The following is a 17696-nucleotide window of genomic DNA, read 5'->3' as shown; positions in this document are numbered from 1 at the left end:
GCGGATCTACCGGGGTGGCAACTGCCACCCTAAAAAATAGCATTGCCACCCCAGCTGCCACCCCAGTTGGCATCTTTGTTTAAAAGAAAAGTTGTGGCTCATCGGACATTTATGAGAGAAAATCTCTAATGTCCGAGTGCAAGTGAATGCAGCACAAGACGCAAGTCTTGTAACCCCTCCCCCCGGCCCTGGCGCGAGCTTGGACATATGATTGGCAGCGATTTCATTTGAACGGGGGGTGGCGCATAATGAGAAGCATTCGGTATTTGCGGTCTACAATGACAGAGAAGAGACTGTGAAGTTTGGCTGTACTCAGCATTGAATCAAAACCAAAACGCACTAAAGCTTTGGATCTTAATAAGTTTGTGAGGCGTTTTGCTGAACAAGATGGTAATAGCCGCATTCAGCTGTAATAGACATGCCAACTTGATGCTCTGCTCACGGATGACTTGATGAGCATAAACAACTGTTAAGATGATGACCTTGTATGTGTGTATATATATTTTTTCTTTGAGGGGGTCTGCCCCCAAAAAACAGTTTTAAGTCCTGAGAAAGTCAAATAAGACGGTGTGTAAAACTTCACTGCCCAGCCAAAAACAAGTACCCACTTTGATTTAACTAGGCCAGTAGGTAAGGACTTTCCACTGGATAATAACTGCAGCGATGTTTATGTTTTAGCTTAATACACATTTTTTAACCCTAACTGATGCAGTTAGTCACTTCTTTAATGTTTGTTCTTTCTGATGTAAAGTCAAGGTTGTAACTGTTTGCAGTAAAGTTGTGGGGCGCTGAACTGTTCCTTTGAATCTTTTGATTTATGATAGTAATTACTTGTCTTTCAAATTTGAAGGAGGGTGAGCAAGCATCTTGTGGAACATTCATCATTAACTCTCCAAAAACTATAGTTTATTCAATAATAAATGAATATGTGAATCATAACAGTGATTGACAGCTGATAGGAATAATATGATTGTTAATAGTATCATATTAATTTAGACAAACATCGATGAGACAGTTAATTAATGTACTTATTGCAGCAGTCTTCATAGATTTGGTACCCCTGCTGGTCTAAGAGTGAAACAAACTCATTCAGTTATTGTTCAGTTAAAATTCATTAAATGATGTCTGCCACCTTATATATTTATATGTAAGGCTTTACTGATGTGCCACAATAATGTCACCTAATGTTATTGAGTTACAATATCAATAGTGGCTTTCCAAGTTAACATTGATTGATATGACTGCGATTAAATCAGCATACTTCTGCCAGGGGATGCCACCCCTCAAAATCTCCTGCCACCCCATGAATATTTGTCTAGATCCGCCCTTGTTTATTGCAAAGTTGTTCACATACAGGAATGACTTTGGTGTATTGGTGCAGAACAATAACTTAAGAAGAAATAAAAGAAATTCAAGGACTACAAAAGTTAAGACAAAAAGGAATTTGTATGTATGAAATAAACAATAGACACATTTTGCTGTCTTGAAACGAGAAGAGTTTAACAAGTAGTATTAACTTTAATCAAAACATTTTAAGTGGGGATGTGCAACAGTTGACAGTGTGGTTATCAATATAATATATATTTGTTCTGTTAACTTTCTATCGTCTTGGACAACACAAGTCACAGAACATCAGACGCATTTCTACTCAACTTCAGCATCGCACCATGAGGACAAAGAAATGAGATTCACCTTCTCAGGTCTCATGGTTGTTCTAATCATTACTCAATCATCCACTCTGTTTTCCAAACAAAAGGATCTGGTCTGAGGTGAGTAATATCTGTACAGCGATTTAAAGGGGCCCTATTGTTCTATTTTGGGGTTTCCCTTTTTTATATAGGTTTTTGTGATCTACATAGGGAGTGTGTGGGCGTTTCTATGCTTCCATATCAGACTGTATTTGCATAGGGATAGGGTTACCAGAATATCATCTGCATATATAGACAGCTTCAAATCATGATTAAAACACCAGTGAGATCCCTGTACCTTCAAATTGCGCATTTTAAATGTCATTTTCTAACATTCAACAAACAAAATAATAAATGAAAATAATCTGCAGATGTGCTAATGATCAGAAGCTGCAGCACTACATGATTTGGAATATCCTTCACACAGAACATTTTCCTCTCTTTTGCTCTTAAGCCAACCATTTTACAAACTCAAGTTTTATATTTCTCAATGAGTTGACCTTTCTTCCCGCAGCCTAGTTTCTGTAGAGAATTGAAACCTGAATATAATCTCTGTCAATCAGCAGAACTGTTCCTCTGACAAAGACTGGTGGATTATTATCTCTGCTGCAGGTTTCAGGTTTCATTGATTTATTTATAAAAAGCTCTTTTTGAACAAACAGATGATTCCCATGCAGGCAGGAAGTGTCTCCTGTGTTCACACCTTCTTTGGTCTTTGTTGTGTTGTTGCATGTTCACCAGTTTCACAGACAGTGTGTCGATTGACAGACTCACATTCCCCCGGCTCCTCAAACAGGCCTGAACCAGCCGGAGAATGTGGACAATCCTCTGCCTGACTCCAGGGCACGATGTTTATGATCCGAGGATGGAGAAGGCATGACCGTCATACTCTGCCTCTGATTGGAGAGGTGAGACAGAACGTCACACCTTTGCAAACATTTATAAATGAGCTGATCCATCTCCAAATCCTCAGTATCTGCCACATAGACATGTCTGCAGAATGGGTCAATCACTAAGACGAACTAACTCTGTGGAAAGGTTTCTACAGCATCATAAACCAAACAGCTACTCGTGTATTTGATGCCTTTTTGTACTGTATTTTATATTTAGCATATTATTGGTTGCCTCCAGAGTGATGAACTTCTCTTCAGTCCATATAAGGAAAGCAGACTGTCAGAAACTCATTTACAAGAACACCTATGTTATGTCTTGTCAGAGCAGAACCGCAAAAGTCAACATATATGTTAGAGTTTAGATCACTTACTGTATGTGCAATTTTTTAAATCTTATATACTTGAATGGAGTTTAAAGGTATTGTAAACTTCAGATTTTAAACATAGAACACCCAACAGACACTGTCAATTTGCAAAGGTATCCGGTACCTGCAACCTCCAGGTAAAACCGTAAAAGTTCAGCAGGTCTATTGAAAGTAACCCCCCCCCCCCCATTTTGTTGGAGGAGTGCCTTTTGGTTGACTTCCAGCTGAAGTTAAGACCTTACAAGGACAGCATGAGTATAAGCTTCAGTTTAAAACACAGGAGGCGTGGTCCAACCTGGTGAGGACAACCCCCCCCCCCCCCCCCCACGCACACCATATCCTGAAAGCAGACTCAGGTTACACCCTGAAATCCTAACTATGTTTGGTCAAGTTAGAAGTTTGAAATGGGAACAGATTCTGAGGATCAGAAACATGACTTTATATTGCAGTACGATACAAATAGTGCAGTGCAAGAAAGGCACTTGAGGAAGTGAAATACTCTGACATGTCTGTGCAGGTTCAGGGTGTGGACACAATAACTGGAGCACTGCTTTCCAGATTCAAAGGCTTTATTGTCATATGCACAGTAGCTACGGAGTAGATATGGCAATGAAAATCTTAAGTCCCGAGCTCCTTTACTATTTATTTAAGAAAACAATAAAATACTGCAAGAAGAAACAGCGTAGAATAAAAAAAGTGCTAGATTACCTTTCAAGACCAAAGTGCAAGTAATGCAGATGAAGCAAACTATACATGTCAACACGTTTTTTTAAATAAGTTAAATGTTGCAGAGAATGTTGTAAGTGAACGAGTAAATGCAGGAGTCTATGTGCATGTAAATAGAATGAGTCAATTCAATACTGTACAGTAAAACCGGGCTTGTAATGTTCACTTGAGGTCACTGCAGTCAGCTGGAGATGCAGATACATGAAACGTCCAAATGCACAAGTTTTAAACTTTGAATTGTTCAGTTTTGATATACTTAATATTTCATATTGGCCACTCTTTTGTGGCAGACAGTTTGTGAGCACTCAAGGACAGACACATTAAAGTTCAGGGACAGTCTAGTGACCAGCTGGTTTCTGTGATCAGCAGCTCCACCACAGGCTTTACCTCCCAACGCGTGTTTCCAGCAACAGTTAGGGCCAAACGTATTTCTTCATTTCTGCTTTGGCTGTTAAACATGCCTTTGGGAAGGCCATCCTTTAACTAAACAACAGACATTTATGTTATGTCATAGTTGGGGGTATTTGCTTGACCCAAAAAGAGGAAGGGTTAGCGAATAAATAGCAGTAGATAAGAAGAGAAAAAGGAGAAGACCTTAAAAAAGACGAGACGGTAACAAACTGAAAAAAACTACACAGCACATTTTTAACTTGATTAAAAATGTAATATATTTTTTGGCATGATTGATGTTATAAAACAGATCAAATGGGCCGCAGCAAAGATCTCAAGTTTAATTATTAGATCAAATCAGTTTTGGCGTCGAAAGAAAGTTCATCATCAAAGGTTCAAACACTACAAATTCGATATACCTCTCATGTGTTTCATTTTTCATTATTTACCAGTGTGGGTCCATAATCTTCACACACCTTTATTTCTAAACATCCACTAAGATTCTAAAGATCTCCAACCAGCTATCATTTAGGGAAATGATGCACAGAACAGCAAGGTTTCAACCAAGAGAGAGAGAACATAGAGCATACATATTGTAATGAGTTGAACTCACGTCGTTGGTCCTGATTTGCAGGATTTACTTGCAGCTTGATAATTAAACAAAACCAAGTCCACCCGAGTTCCTGCTCTCAAGCTTTTGTTTTCAAATCATTACGTCAGTAGCAGAAAGAAGAACCTGACAAACAAGACTCTGATTTACATGACTGGTTGAACATAGACACTGAAATAAGCTGGGGTTTCACACATGACTGTAATCGACACATGTATCAAAGCATTGCAATGTGGAACTTTTAAGTTGCTTTTAAAATGTACTTATTTTGTTGCATTGTGGCATTTGTTCAGTGCTCCATTTAAAGCATACACTTTACATCACATGTGCCAAACTCAAGGCCCGGGGGCCAAATCAGGCCCTTGGTGGATTTAATTTTGGCCCGCAGGATCATTTCGAATTACTATTAGATCTGGCCCTCCGGTATATTGCATGCACACCTTCACTCCATCCTGAGGGTCTCCTCCGCTCAGAGCCTGAGCCCAAACATTGATGACCTTGCACCCAAGATGAGATGCCAAGTATCTGAACTAGCATCACAGAGCAGCACGATGAGTTTACATGGATGCTTCCTTCTGCACTTTGTTTCTCACGACAACAGGGCATGTTTGGTTTCTTTCTTTGAAGGGAATAGTTTTCTTGAAGCTGTTGTTGTGGAAACATTTACTCATAAGAAATGACTCCGGAGAAGCTGCAGATAGAGCCATAAGAAATGAATGCAACTGATTATTTAATGTTTCATGTTGTTTTTATAGGCAATCATTTAAGCTTTGTTAGTTCCAGGTTTAATATGTGCAATAAGTTCATTTCAATACGTTCTGCAATAAACATTGAACCAGTCCGGCCCTCGACCAGTACACATTTTGTAATGTTGGCCCACTGTGTATTTGAGTTTGACACCCCTGCTTTACATTGATAGACAGTTAATATAGTTGCAAACAAGATTATTTTAGGTTATTAATCAACAGATAAAAACATTTCGTTTTTGCAACTCTCACACCTTTTCAGCTTTTGGTTTTGTTTGTTGTGAAAGCCAGTGCAGAAGCTAAATCAAGGGCTTGTCGGGGCCTTGATGTTGAACAACAATGAAATGTAACATTGTGTGCACTAATGTAATGCATAGAGTCTATGATGTGGCTGAGGTGAAGTGTCAGTGCGGGGGCCGGGCCATGTTGATGAGGCCGGTAGCGGAGGGGAGAGGTATTGGTCCTGATGGAGCGCAGCCTCCTGCCAGAGGGGAGGGGGGTGAACAGTTTGTGTCCAGGGTGGGAGGGGTCGGCCACTATCTCCCCTGCCCGCCTCAGGGTCCTGGAACATCCTCTGCTGGGCTTTTTTGGTGAGGGAGCAGATGTTCTGCTCCCAGTTGAGGTCCTGGGCTATGATGCTGCCCAGGAAGCAGAAAGACTCCACAGCAGTGACTTGGGAGTCACACAGAGTGGTGTCACCTTTAACTTTTATCAAAAGATAAACCTGAAATGCAAGGAAAAAAACACATTAACCAAAAATGAAATAAAGAAGAGTGCTGATCTCCTCTTAGCTTTATGCTACCAACACATGAAAGTTACTTGAGTTTTAATATGTAGTCTTAAGGGTTTCTCTTCATTGTTGAATGAAGCTACATTACAAAACTGACCACAAACCCCTCAAACCCCCCCTTGGTAAAAGTGCCACTGTAAAAGGGATAGGTAGATATGAGATTGTATCGTGGATGGGGATAAAGAACCGTCACAATAAGTTGATCAAGATTCATTTCCGTAATAATGAATTATCTTGAATCAAAACAGAGTGTTTAGCTTGCTATCTTGGTGCACAGGAGTAAAGGAGTTTTAGTGCAAGAAAACAGACTCATTCATTGTTATAATTGTACTTCGAACATATGTATCCTCTTTTATGCAAGGGGACCTTATTTATGAATGTTGTTTTTTCACAAAAAATGATGCACACATTTGCAAAATATTGGTCCTATCTAAACAATGGAATATAATATTAGTTTCTTATTTTAATTTCAGATAAAGTGGTTGTATATTGTAATGCCATTTAAAAAAGTGCGCAATTAAGCAAGTTTTTAAAGCTAAATCCAAAGCTAGTCAGCCTAATTTAGCATTATGAGTATAGCATTCTGAACATAAATCACTAATATATTGTTCTTACTCAAATCTATCCAGTGAGTGCATGGACCGAGGTAAACAAGAAGATGTATTTGAATTTTTTGTCAGAGCATCGGATTTGAAATAATGTTGGGATCTAATGAATATTTCAATAAATATAACATGTTTTCTATATTTTCTAGCTTGAGTTCGAAACTTATTTTGATGATTTTGAGGATAATACCATGAATTGCAATTATCTTGACCAATTGTGTTTTTGATATTGTCCCAAACCTGTCATACATTGTTATCCCATTTTCCAGGCCAGTTTGACTTATTCAGCGAAGCAAAGCAGAAGACCTTTGTGCAGCACCGACATTCTGCCAAAAAAGGAAATGCAAAATAAACAAACATAAATAAAGAGCCCTCTTTAAAATGTCTTAGTTTTTAATTAAACCACTTTTGCAAGTTGTCTCCTCCAACAGCAGAACATATGCACAATATGAAGGAGTAATCATTTATTTGAGAGGTGATTGGTTTCTGAGGGGTCGTTTTCACATCCACGTTGCTATTACACTTCTTACATCTTTACTCACTCTTCCGGGTTTTTTGGAAACTAGTTTGTATGGTTTGCATCCACCTCCTGACAGATGCCTGCTGCAGCCAATCAACACGCGAGCTGAGAGAAACTGAGGCATCCTGCTCACCTGGACCAATGAGAGTGCCCGCTGGGAGAACCTCTCCTTTTATGGACAACGCGACAAGCCCCACGAGCGTGAATAAAACCTGTGAGGTTTGGCTCTTGGTGTTGCATTCACCGAGCTCAGCAGTGCAGAGAAACACCCTCTTAACTTCTCCGACAGACACACCAGAGACTCACCTGCACAGGTAAGAACCAGCGCTGCTTTTTCTGACAAGTTTAAATAGAATTGACTCAAAACTAAAGTGCTCGCGCTGAGTTTTAATGAAGGAAACAGACTTATTGATCAGACTCATCAACACTGACTCATCAACACTGACTCACTTCAGGTGTGTAGCAGGCAGGTGATGAGCATGTTTAACCGATGAAACTTTTTAAACACCCTTGAAATGCGTTTGAAATATCAATTGAAGTCATTCTGAGACAGTGTAAATAGCAGATTTTCACCCGTTTTTTTTAATTAACCAAAGGGGTCCAGCTATGTTCATAATACGTGAACTTTCTGATAAACTACTTCCGGGTCAGTATAATTTAAGTATGTCTATCAGGCAAATGGCTCAGTTCTTAAATGGACAATTCTATATATTTTTACCAGCATTTTAATCTGCAGTTAAAAGGGACACTTTGTGCAAAGGCTACCAAACTTAACATTTTGGATGAATAAATCAGTAATGTTAACAGAAGACTGAAATAACTGGTGAAGTCACTTTATTTCCATCAGATAAGGGAAAGACATATCAAATTATGGGACCTTTTTAATTTGAGTTTGAGATGTGCAACTGTTTCAGTAAATGAGTGTGATACTGCTGAGGAAAGGGCTGCTCCCTTCTACAGCTCTCACTTCCTGTTTCAGACCCTCCAGAACTATCCTGAAACTTGATTTAATTTGTGGCACCATAATAGCTTGGAGGCTTTGGGTTTTTTACTCTTCACATATTGTTTTTTTTTTTACTCTTCACATATTAGGTAATTCATTAGTACAGTTATAAAGACATTAAACGCATGTTGCATAATGACTCTGGAATTCAGACAAACGGAGGCAGGTCTATATCCTGCCTGAACTTGTTTGAATTGCCCTTAAGGGATGGGACTAACAAGTCACATGGGTTGAGTTTGAGAACTTGAAGTGCCACGCCTGACAAAATGTAATTCCAGTAAGACGTGCAAAAGATGTGCTGAAAGTAACTGGTTTCTGTTTAATCTCATAGAGAAATTGCTTAAGAGTTTGTGCAAACTCAACACTGATCATGCTAGGCGTTGCATCACTAGAGGGGCATTCCTTACTCTTCTTGCATAACTTAAGACTTTCTTAGTTTGTAAAAGTCCTCAAGTCTTATATTTAATGTTTTTGTAGGTGGTTTGACCATAGACTACAAAAATAACAAAACAAACTTAAAGGACTAAAATAAGTCGTATGTTATTTGTTTTTTCAGAAATGGATGACGACGTTGCAGCCCTCGTTGTTGACAATGGCTCCGGTATGTGCAAGGCTGGTTTTGCCGGAGACGATGCCCCCCGCGCCGTCTTCCCCTCCATTGTCGGTCGCCCCAGACATCAGGTACCAACATCAGCATGACTGTGACCCTGCTTCTTATGACTTCAAATCCCACCAGCAGTTAAATGCAGAGTAACTTCTGACTGTAAATGTTTGTGTGTGCAGGGTGTGATGGTAGGAATGGGACAGAAGGACAGCTATGTGGGAGACGAGGCCCAGAGCAAGAGGGGCATCCTGACCCTAAAATACCCCATCGAGCACGGCATTGTCACCAACTGGGATGACATGGAGAAGGTGAGGACATTTCCATCATGTTTGCCTGAGTTCACCCACATAGCCCAAGATCAAAATGTGTCACCTGCAGTTGAGTGACGGGAGGTCCAGACGGTTCTGTTACTGTAGTCGTGGGAAACTCTCCTGCACTGTCAAAACTAGAATGGGTGACATGCACGTCAAACATCTGAACTTTAAACCTCAAATGATCGAACATTTCCTGGAAAGCTTGAAATGGTTTAATTGACCAGCATGACTGGATCTTTGCAGGTCAAAGATCTCATCTGCTGAACATCGTGCAGAAATGTATACATTTCAACTTATCGGTCTGGATGTTTCTGGATCAGACCTACACTATTTAAACGCTGGAAAGGCCTACCAGACAATCCTTTTGCATGACTTTCACAAGTATTATGTAGGACCAAAAGAGCTTGTATTGCTTATGATTTGATGTCACTGTTGGTGAAGTAGAAAGATATTGTAATATTAAATGGAATTTCTTCAGTAAACTAATCAATAATTTTGACTGTAATGAACTAATCCGCTCTCCTGTCCTTCAGATCTGGCATCACACTTTCTACAACGAGCTCCGTGTTGCACCTGAGGAGCACCCGGTCCTGCTGACCGAGGCTCCTCTCAACCCCAAGGCCAACAGGGAGAAGATGACACAGGTGTGTGCACGCTTTGGTCACAATCTGTTTTAATCTCTGAAAGGTTTCTTACATTGTACTGCCCTTTGGGTAAACTGTTTAGAGGCTTCCACTCTGACACCTGTTCTTTCTCTTTGGTACAGATCATGTTTGAGACTTTCAACTGCCCTGCCATGTATGTGGCCATCCAGGCCGTCCTGTCTCTGTACGCCTCCGGTCGTACCACAGGTGAGAACTTAAAACATGTATGACAGCAACATCTATCGGCCATTAAAAGTACTGCAGCCAAACCAATTTCAGTGTTGCGCTTCAAATTGACATCAGTAGTGTTTTTCCTTACATTTTTTTTTCTTGTCTTGCAGGTATTGTGATGGACTCTGGTGACGGTGTCAGCCACACTGTGCCCATCTACGAGGGCTACGCTCTGCCTCACGCCATCCTCCGTCTGGATCTGGCTGGCAGAGATCTGACTGACTATCTGATGAAGATCCTCACTGAGAGAGGCTACAGCTTCACCACCACCGGTACACATTTGACAGTACAACCTCCAAAAGGCTCTTCACTCTGAATATTTGTCAATTGTTTATTAGTTTTATAACAAATTCCTTTTCCCTTGAACTCCAGCTGAGCGTGAGATTGTGCGTGACATTAAGGAGAAGTTGTGCTACGTGGCTCTGGACTTTGAGCAGGAGATGCAGACTGCATCTTCCTCTTCCTCCCTGGAGAAGAGCTACGAGCTTCCTGACGGACAGGTCATTACTATCGGCAATGAGAGGTTCCGATGCCCCGAGGCACTCTTCCAGCCTTCCTTCCTCGGTGGGTTACAATCATAAACAGACTGTTTCACTAGAGAAAATGATCCTCCTTGTAAATCCAGATATATTGCGTTAATTATTGTAGCTTTCAAAGATCTTGTACAGTTTCTTAGCATTTTATCTTTTTTCAGTAAGTGAATTTATCAGGGTACCATCATGGCCGTGTTAGTTGTTTTGAAGCTGACTAACACAAAGTGAACTCTCTGTGTGTTAAGGAATGGAGTCTGCTGGAATCCATGAGACAACCTACAACAGCATCATGAAGTGCGACGTGGACATCCGTAAAGACCTGTACGCCAACACCGTGCTGTCCGGTGGCACCACCATGTACCCCGGCATCGCTGACCGCATGCAGAAAGAGATCACCGCCCTGGCCCCACCCACAATGAAAATCAAGGTAAACATTTTAAATAAATCTATGAACAATGTTTTTTTTAATATAATTTCAGTTTTTTAACGTTGCGTTCAAATTTGAGCTTAAACAAGCCATCCCGTTTGTATTTTCTTTACCACATACCTGTTTTATCCCCCCCTTCAGATCATCGCTCCCCCAGAGAGGAAGTACTCTGTCTGGATCGGCGGCTCCATCCTGGCATCCCTCTCCACCTTCCAGCAGATGTGGATCAGCAAGCAGGAGTACGACGAGTCCGGCCCCGCCATTGTCCACCGCAAGTGCTTCTAGAAAGCTCCACATCTTCCTTCCCAGCGGGGAAGTTGCAATGCTTTTCAGCTGTTCCATAAAACTACAACCATATCTTGTGTGAACAGACTCAAAGATAGGAAATGCCAAACCAAGATGACTGGAGATACTGTTTACGTTTTAATTTCCTAGCAACTTGCCAAAACTTCCTGCAAACACCATTTCTGAACATTTTCCACTAACTGTGCTTATGACTTTCACGCCCTCTGACGAACAACTGCTGTCAACGGAAGCACTGTCTTTTTCTATTGGTCTTTCTACCTTTTATAAATCCAATGCACTCAATTCCAAATCAATATCTGGCTGTTGTATCAGTATTCTAAAGGATTGTCATCCTAATAAATGCCAACATTTGATGTTTACAGCTTTTCTAATGTCATTATTTGCAGCTGAATTTCACATTATTGTCTCACAGGGGAAAGTCCCACAATCAAACCCTAGGTAATAAAAAGTACAAAAATATAGTATTAATGGAAGCATTAGAACTAAATGCTTGAGCTGCTCTCGATGCTAACTTACAACACCATTACAGCGATTCTGTTGCGCTCCAAAAAGACCTGATCAAAAAAGAAATTAATTCTCTCCTCAGCTGCTGTTCAGAATTTCTTATGCACATAACCAGACAGACTTACTACTTACACTCCGCCAGACCTAGCCACCTGCTGGCCTTGAGGCTTCGGACCAATGAACAACTTGCTGATATTTTTAGTGTTAAATCTATAGATACCTATGTTGCAAATGTATTATCTCTTCAATTTACACACGGCATCTATTGCACGTCTGTCCGTCCTGGGAGAGGGATCCCTCCTCTGTTGCTCTCCCTGAGGTTTCTCCCATTTTTCCCTTTAAACTGTGGGTTTTCTTCAGAAGTGTTTCCTTGTACGATGTGAGGGTCTAAGGACAGAGGGTGTCGTATTGTCATACTGATATTCTGTACAAACTGTGAAGTCCACTGAGACAAATATAACATTTGTGATATTGGGCTATATAAATAAACATTGATTGCCGCTAACTTCCGGGAAACTATTGAGAGGATCTGTGGCTAGCAGTCTGGTTGCAGCATAATAGACCATTCGTGATGGACTTTTAAAGGTAAGAAGACGTTTAAAGATTTATATTGCGGATATTATCAGAACATCTGAATCAAATTAACTACACGTGTATTAAAGGATGTTAGTGGATTATCCCTAAATCAGTATATTTAGGGAACGTTTACAGATAACAGATTAGGCTAGGATACCGGATAAAGTTAGCAACACACGTTAACCACGAACAGCCTATTAATCCGTTCTCCTAATGTTATTTCTTCCAACGTTGTGAAATTAGAGAAAAGGGGCTTCTTAACGTGCTTTTATCCGGGGTGGAGGGAGTTACATATTAGTTCAACATAACATTGGGGCGTGTGATTGTAGTGGGTGGAGGTTGTGAAATGAGGATATCCATCTTGGAGTTCAAGCTAGTATAATATAGTTAACGTTACACAATAATAAGGAAGAGAGCTATTTTTGTGATACATACAACAAGGCGTTTAGGACAGTGTGAATACACATACTATACAGAGATGCTGTATGAGAAACCAATGTGAGTTTGGAACATTGAACAATGTAAATCTATTCTAGTATACCTCAACAATGGAATTATGATCAGTAGAAATGGCCATGTCATGGGACCTTTAAAATAAATACATCTATATTGATTCTGACTTTTCTACATCAATCTCACAGGTTTATCATTGCTTTGAGAAAAAAGATTATTAATTTACCCCTTTTAGAAGTGAAGATATAGTCATTTGTTCTGGGCATGTCATTTTGAGCCTGAAACCTGAAAAACACGCTCAGGGCTTAACAGGTTAATACATTTTTTTAAATTGATCACAAAAAAAACAAAATATAGCATTAAAGTACTCATAGTGCTCAGTTTGAAGAAAGGACCATTTCCGAATAATATATATATTATAGGATTCTATCATTACTGCTTGGATGTGTTAATCATTTTAAAGATGCTATACATGCATTGAGACTATTACATATATTAAACTCCATAACTGGGAAAACTGCAACAACAACAAAATAACGTGTTCTATCCTAAACAATAGTTTTCCAAAAATGTTTATGAATGAAATGAAACGTGGTTACTGTGAGAAAAAATTAAGCTCATACAAAAAAGTAATGAAATCAATGATTATAACAAGAATGGGAATCATATTGCATGCACATTCTCACAGCAGTCAGGCTGCAGATCACTGGACAGGAATCCCAACACAGAATAGTGTAAGATATATTTCTTGATAAAACAAAGGATGAGTAGAGTCAGCGACAAGCTTAACAATTATATTTGGAGAATATGTGGGTTATTAGGACTGACAGTTTTTCATTGTCAATGAACTTGAGAAACATGAACACACACTGATGACTGTTGCAACTCAGCCAGTCATTTTTAAACAGGGTGAAAACTAGTTGGGACATGAATATAGATTACCTTAACTTGCAAAATACAACAAACTTTAGAAGCATTTATTGTCATTATACATGTATACAATGTGCCACATAACCAACCATTTGTAACGCTGTGCCAACTTGAGCGAGCACAGGGTGGAGAGTAGTGATGGCAAAATGAAGCTTTGAATGAAGCGTCGAACCACTTGGACAATTGTGTCGGAAATAGGTTCATTTCTCGAAGCTTCAGTTACAGCGACCTCTCCTGGCGAAGCGCAAGGCTGCAGTGGGTTTAACGTATCTTTGCCTTGAAAAATATTCGATGCACACACACACTAAGACTGAATATCATGTTCTATTTGCAATTAAAGATTGATAATTGTGTGTATTGGGTTATTGAGAAGAGACTAGAGAGTGCTAGACATGTTTTTGGGCGGAGAGGGCCTTTTATCAGTTATTAAAGTTGAAAAGCAATGATTAAAATACGTCCATTCCGGGATTTGAACCAGCTGCGCGGAGGACATCGCCGCATTCGGGCCGCCGGCTCTACCCACTGGGCTATCTATTCCTTGAAATATTTAACTGTTTTTATATTACTAATAATTGTCTTTTTGTTCACAACTTCTCCACATTTCGAAGTGTTTCCCGAGCCAGAACGACCTATCTTTCGTCCTGGCTTGCTCTATAATGATATAAAATCCAATAACAACAACAACTCAACAGCAACAACGCAAACTACGACAACAACCCACACATTGTGCATTGTTTAGAGCGGTCATAAAGTGTTGAAGCACTCAAGTTTGAAACTGTTTCAACCTGTCACCTGTCAGAATCGAGACGAGGCAGTGCATTGAATCGCGTGAATGGACCGCGAACCAGTCAAGTGATTCATTCAGGAAATTAAGCAGTTGCTGCTTCGGACGTCATATGTCACGTGATTTGAAGCAAGCTTCGAAGCACTGCTTCTATGGAATAGGAAGTCCAGGGTTGAAGCTCCGTTCGAAGCTTCAGTGTCAAACTGCCATCACTACTGGAGAGGTTGAGCGAGGGAGAGAGGGAGAGAGGGAGAGAGAGCGTGTGCACGGACTGCAGCAGGAGTTTGAGGGCTTGAGAGTCAATTTCTCTTCAAAATATAATTGATATGCATGCCAAATATATGTTTCTGTGCTCAAAAATGTTAAATTGCGCGCTCAACAACATTTCCAATGCTCAAAATGTTTCATTGCGTGCTCAGGATAGAGGCACACAAATAACGCTACTTCAGCACCATGGATGGACAGCGACGCTACACATCAACCAAGCAGAACCAGCATGCAGCTGACTCATATACTCATATATACACCTATGAGTAATTTAAAACCTTTAATTAAAAAAGCTGTGAGAATGTTGCATAATGTACTAAGAACAAACAATGTATTGAGTCAAGGCTGTTAACATTTAAAGATGTAATAGAATATCAGACGGTTTTTACGGTGGCCCTGAAGTGCAAGACACCACAGCATTTCACAAAACGCCACAGCAATTCACAAAACACAACAGCATTTCACAAAACACAACAGCATTTCACGAAACACAACAGCATTTCAGAAAACACCACAGCATTTCAGAAAACACCACAGCATTTCAGAAAACACCACAGCATTTCAGAAACACCACAGCATTTCAGAAAACACCACAGCATTTCAGAAAACACCACAGCATTTCAGAAAACACCACAGCATTTCACATTGGACGGAAAGGGTATTCCTTAGGGAGAACACTTCTTGTTTGTGATTGGACAGAGCCAGCCATAGAAGCACTGCTGTGATTGGTTGTTTTGCTGCCAGTCAAGAAATGACGCTTCGTGATTGGCCCAACACATCAGCCGTTAGCTGGCTCACAGCTCCTCATATCTGTTCAGAAACTGGACAAAAGTTCAACATATACAAAACACAGACTGTCTATGTCATGGTGAATACAGTCGATGCTTTATTTATGTCTGTATGACGTTGTTGTGAGTGTGGACGGAGCCGCTACAGGTTAGTTTAGCCTGATCGATCCGATTCCGATAGGATTTACATGGAGATACGGCCCGCCCCCTCTCCAGCGTCTTGTTTGAATGACAGGAGTAAACACAGAATTAATGCTTTATTAATTCATGGTTTTTAAGGGGCTTGTCTCCATGTAAATACTATGGTAGACCACCCAATATTCGCATCGCTCTAATCGCTCGAGTTTCACCGCGGCTGTCAGCTGTGTTTGCTCCTGTCATTCAAACAAGAGGCGCTGAGAGGGGGCGGGGCGTATCTCCATGTAAATCATATGGGAGATACCAACTACAACAAAATGAACATATTTGACCGTGATTTAATTGTAATACACGTTTCAAAGTGATGCCGAAGTAACAACATACTGATACCGGTTAGTAAAAACCATGAATTAACGCTTTGACAAGTCTGCAGACAAGACGGCAAGTGAAAAGCTTTTAAAATGCGTGTTTTCTGAATGGAATCTGATCCATCAGGCTAAACTAACCTGTAGCTGCTCCGTCCACACTCACAACAACGTCATACAGACATAAATAAAGCAGCGACTGTATTCGCCATGACACAGACAGTCTGTGGTTTGTACATGTTTAACTTTTGTCCAGTTTCAGAACAGATATGAGGAGCTGTGAGCTCTGAGTGTGTGCTAACGGCTGATGTGTTGGGACATATTTCGCTGTCGGGTGTTGACCAATCACGAAGCGTCATTTCTTGACTGGCAGCAAAAACAACCAATCACAGCAGTGCTTCTCTGGCTGGCTCTGTCCAATCACAAACATCACTAAAGGAATACCCTTTCCGTCCAATGTGAAATGCTGTGGTGTTTTCTGAAATGCTGTGGTGTTTTGTGAAATGCTGTGGTGTTTTGTGAAATGCTGTGGTGTTTTCTGAAATGCTGTGGCGTTTTGTGAAATGCTGTAGTGTTTTGTGAAATGCTGTGGTGTTTTCTGAAATGCTGTTGTGTTTTCTGAAATGCTGTGGTGTTTTGTGAAATGCTGTGGCGTTTTCTGAAATGCTGTGGTGTTTTGTGAAATGCTGTGGTGTTTTCTGAAATGCTGTTGTGTTTTCTGAAATGCTGTGGCGTTTTGTGAAATGCTGTAGTGTTTTGTGAAATGCTGTGGCGTTTTCTGAAATGCTGTGGCGTTTTGTGAAATGCTGTAGTGTTTTGTGAAATGCTGTTGTGTTTCGTGAAATGCTGTGGTGTTTTCTGAAATGCTGTAGTGTCTTGCACTTCAGGGCCACCGTAGGTTTTAGTTATGCAGCAAAAAACAGAATACTGCCAGAAAATATACAAATATAATATGCAAATTTATTTTTATTTCAGAGGATGAGTATCAGGAGGAAATTACAAGTGAAGCATCAGTTTGCACGAACTACTTTAAAGCAGAAGTGTCTCTTGGCGTAACGAAGTGGAATTAAACAAATAACAAATAAACAAATAACAAATATAGTGAAAAGAACACACTGAAAATTACCCAATATTTTGTTCACATTAAAGCTTGAAAACAACAGCTTAGCCTACATCGTGATATGATTGCTTGCTACTCACATGATGTAGGCCTACTCAGGGTGTAGCCGACGTTTCCCAGATGAATGGAACCTCCTCAGCAACATGTCTTTCCACTCATTCTTGCATTTTTTTGTCAGGTCCTTCTCGAAACCAAGTTGGATTACATTTGCTTTCCGAGTGTGAGACATGCTTCTTCGGTGCTCACTGAAAACGTTGTTCAGTGTGGAAAAAGAGTTCTCACATAACAACCCTGTCTCCTAAAAATTACGTTCCCACAGAACTAAACTGCATTCTCAATTACGTTTAGCTAGAAACTTATTTTCTCCCACGTTACG

The 17696-nt window shown here is 40.3% G+C and overlaps 1 protein-coding gene across 2 annotated transcripts; it reads left to right on the top strand.

Moving 5' to 3' along the window:
- Positions 1 to 7489: 7489 nt before the first annotated feature.
- On the top strand, positions 7490 to 11756 carry LOC117535013 (actin, cytoplasmic 3-like). Of its 2 annotated transcripts, XM_034199330.1 has the most exons (9): positions 7490 to 7647; positions 8893 to 9017; positions 9120 to 9248; positions 9788 to 9898; positions 10021 to 10105; positions 10240 to 10401; positions 10502 to 10693; positions 10908 to 11089; positions 11231 to 11374. In XM_034199330.1, exons 2-9 carry the CDS (start codon positions 8895 to 8897, stop codon positions 11372 to 11374), a joined length of 1128 nt encoding a protein of 375 aa, XP_034055221.1. In that variant the 5' UTR covers positions 7490 to 7647; positions 8893 to 8894. The 2 variants fall into 2 exon arrangements, with proteins under 2 accessions (XP_034055221.1, XP_034055220.1); XM_034199329.1 differs by lacking the exon at positions 7490 to 7647 and having other exon boundaries at positions 8895 to 9017; positions 11231 to 11756.
- Positions 11757 to 17696: the final 5940 nt, after the last annotated feature.

This window comes from Gymnodraco acuticeps, unplaced genomic scaffold (genome assembly GCF_902827175.1).
Source record: "Gymnodraco acuticeps unplaced genomic scaffold, fGymAcu1.1, whole genome shotgun sequence".
Classification (NCBI taxonomy): Eukaryota; Metazoa; Chordata; class Actinopteri; order Perciformes; family Bathydraconidae; genus Gymnodraco; species Gymnodraco acuticeps.
This window is presented reverse-complemented; position numbering and strand designations above follow the sequence as displayed.

Bases quoted from the DNA above. Each gene is read 5' to 3' on its own strand.
- LOC117535013 (XM_034199329.1), top strand. From the start codon at position 8,895: ATGGATGACGACGTTGCAGCCCTCGTTGTTGACAATGGCTCCGGTATG. The intron at 9,249-9,787 runs GTGAGGACATTT...CCTGTCCTTCAG, and splicing joins ACTGGGATGACATGGAGAAG to ATCTGGCATCACACTTTCTA. The intron at 11,090-11,230 runs GTAAACATTTTA...CCCCCCCTTCAG, and splicing joins CACCCACAATGAAAATCAAG to ATCATCGCTCCCCCAGAGAG.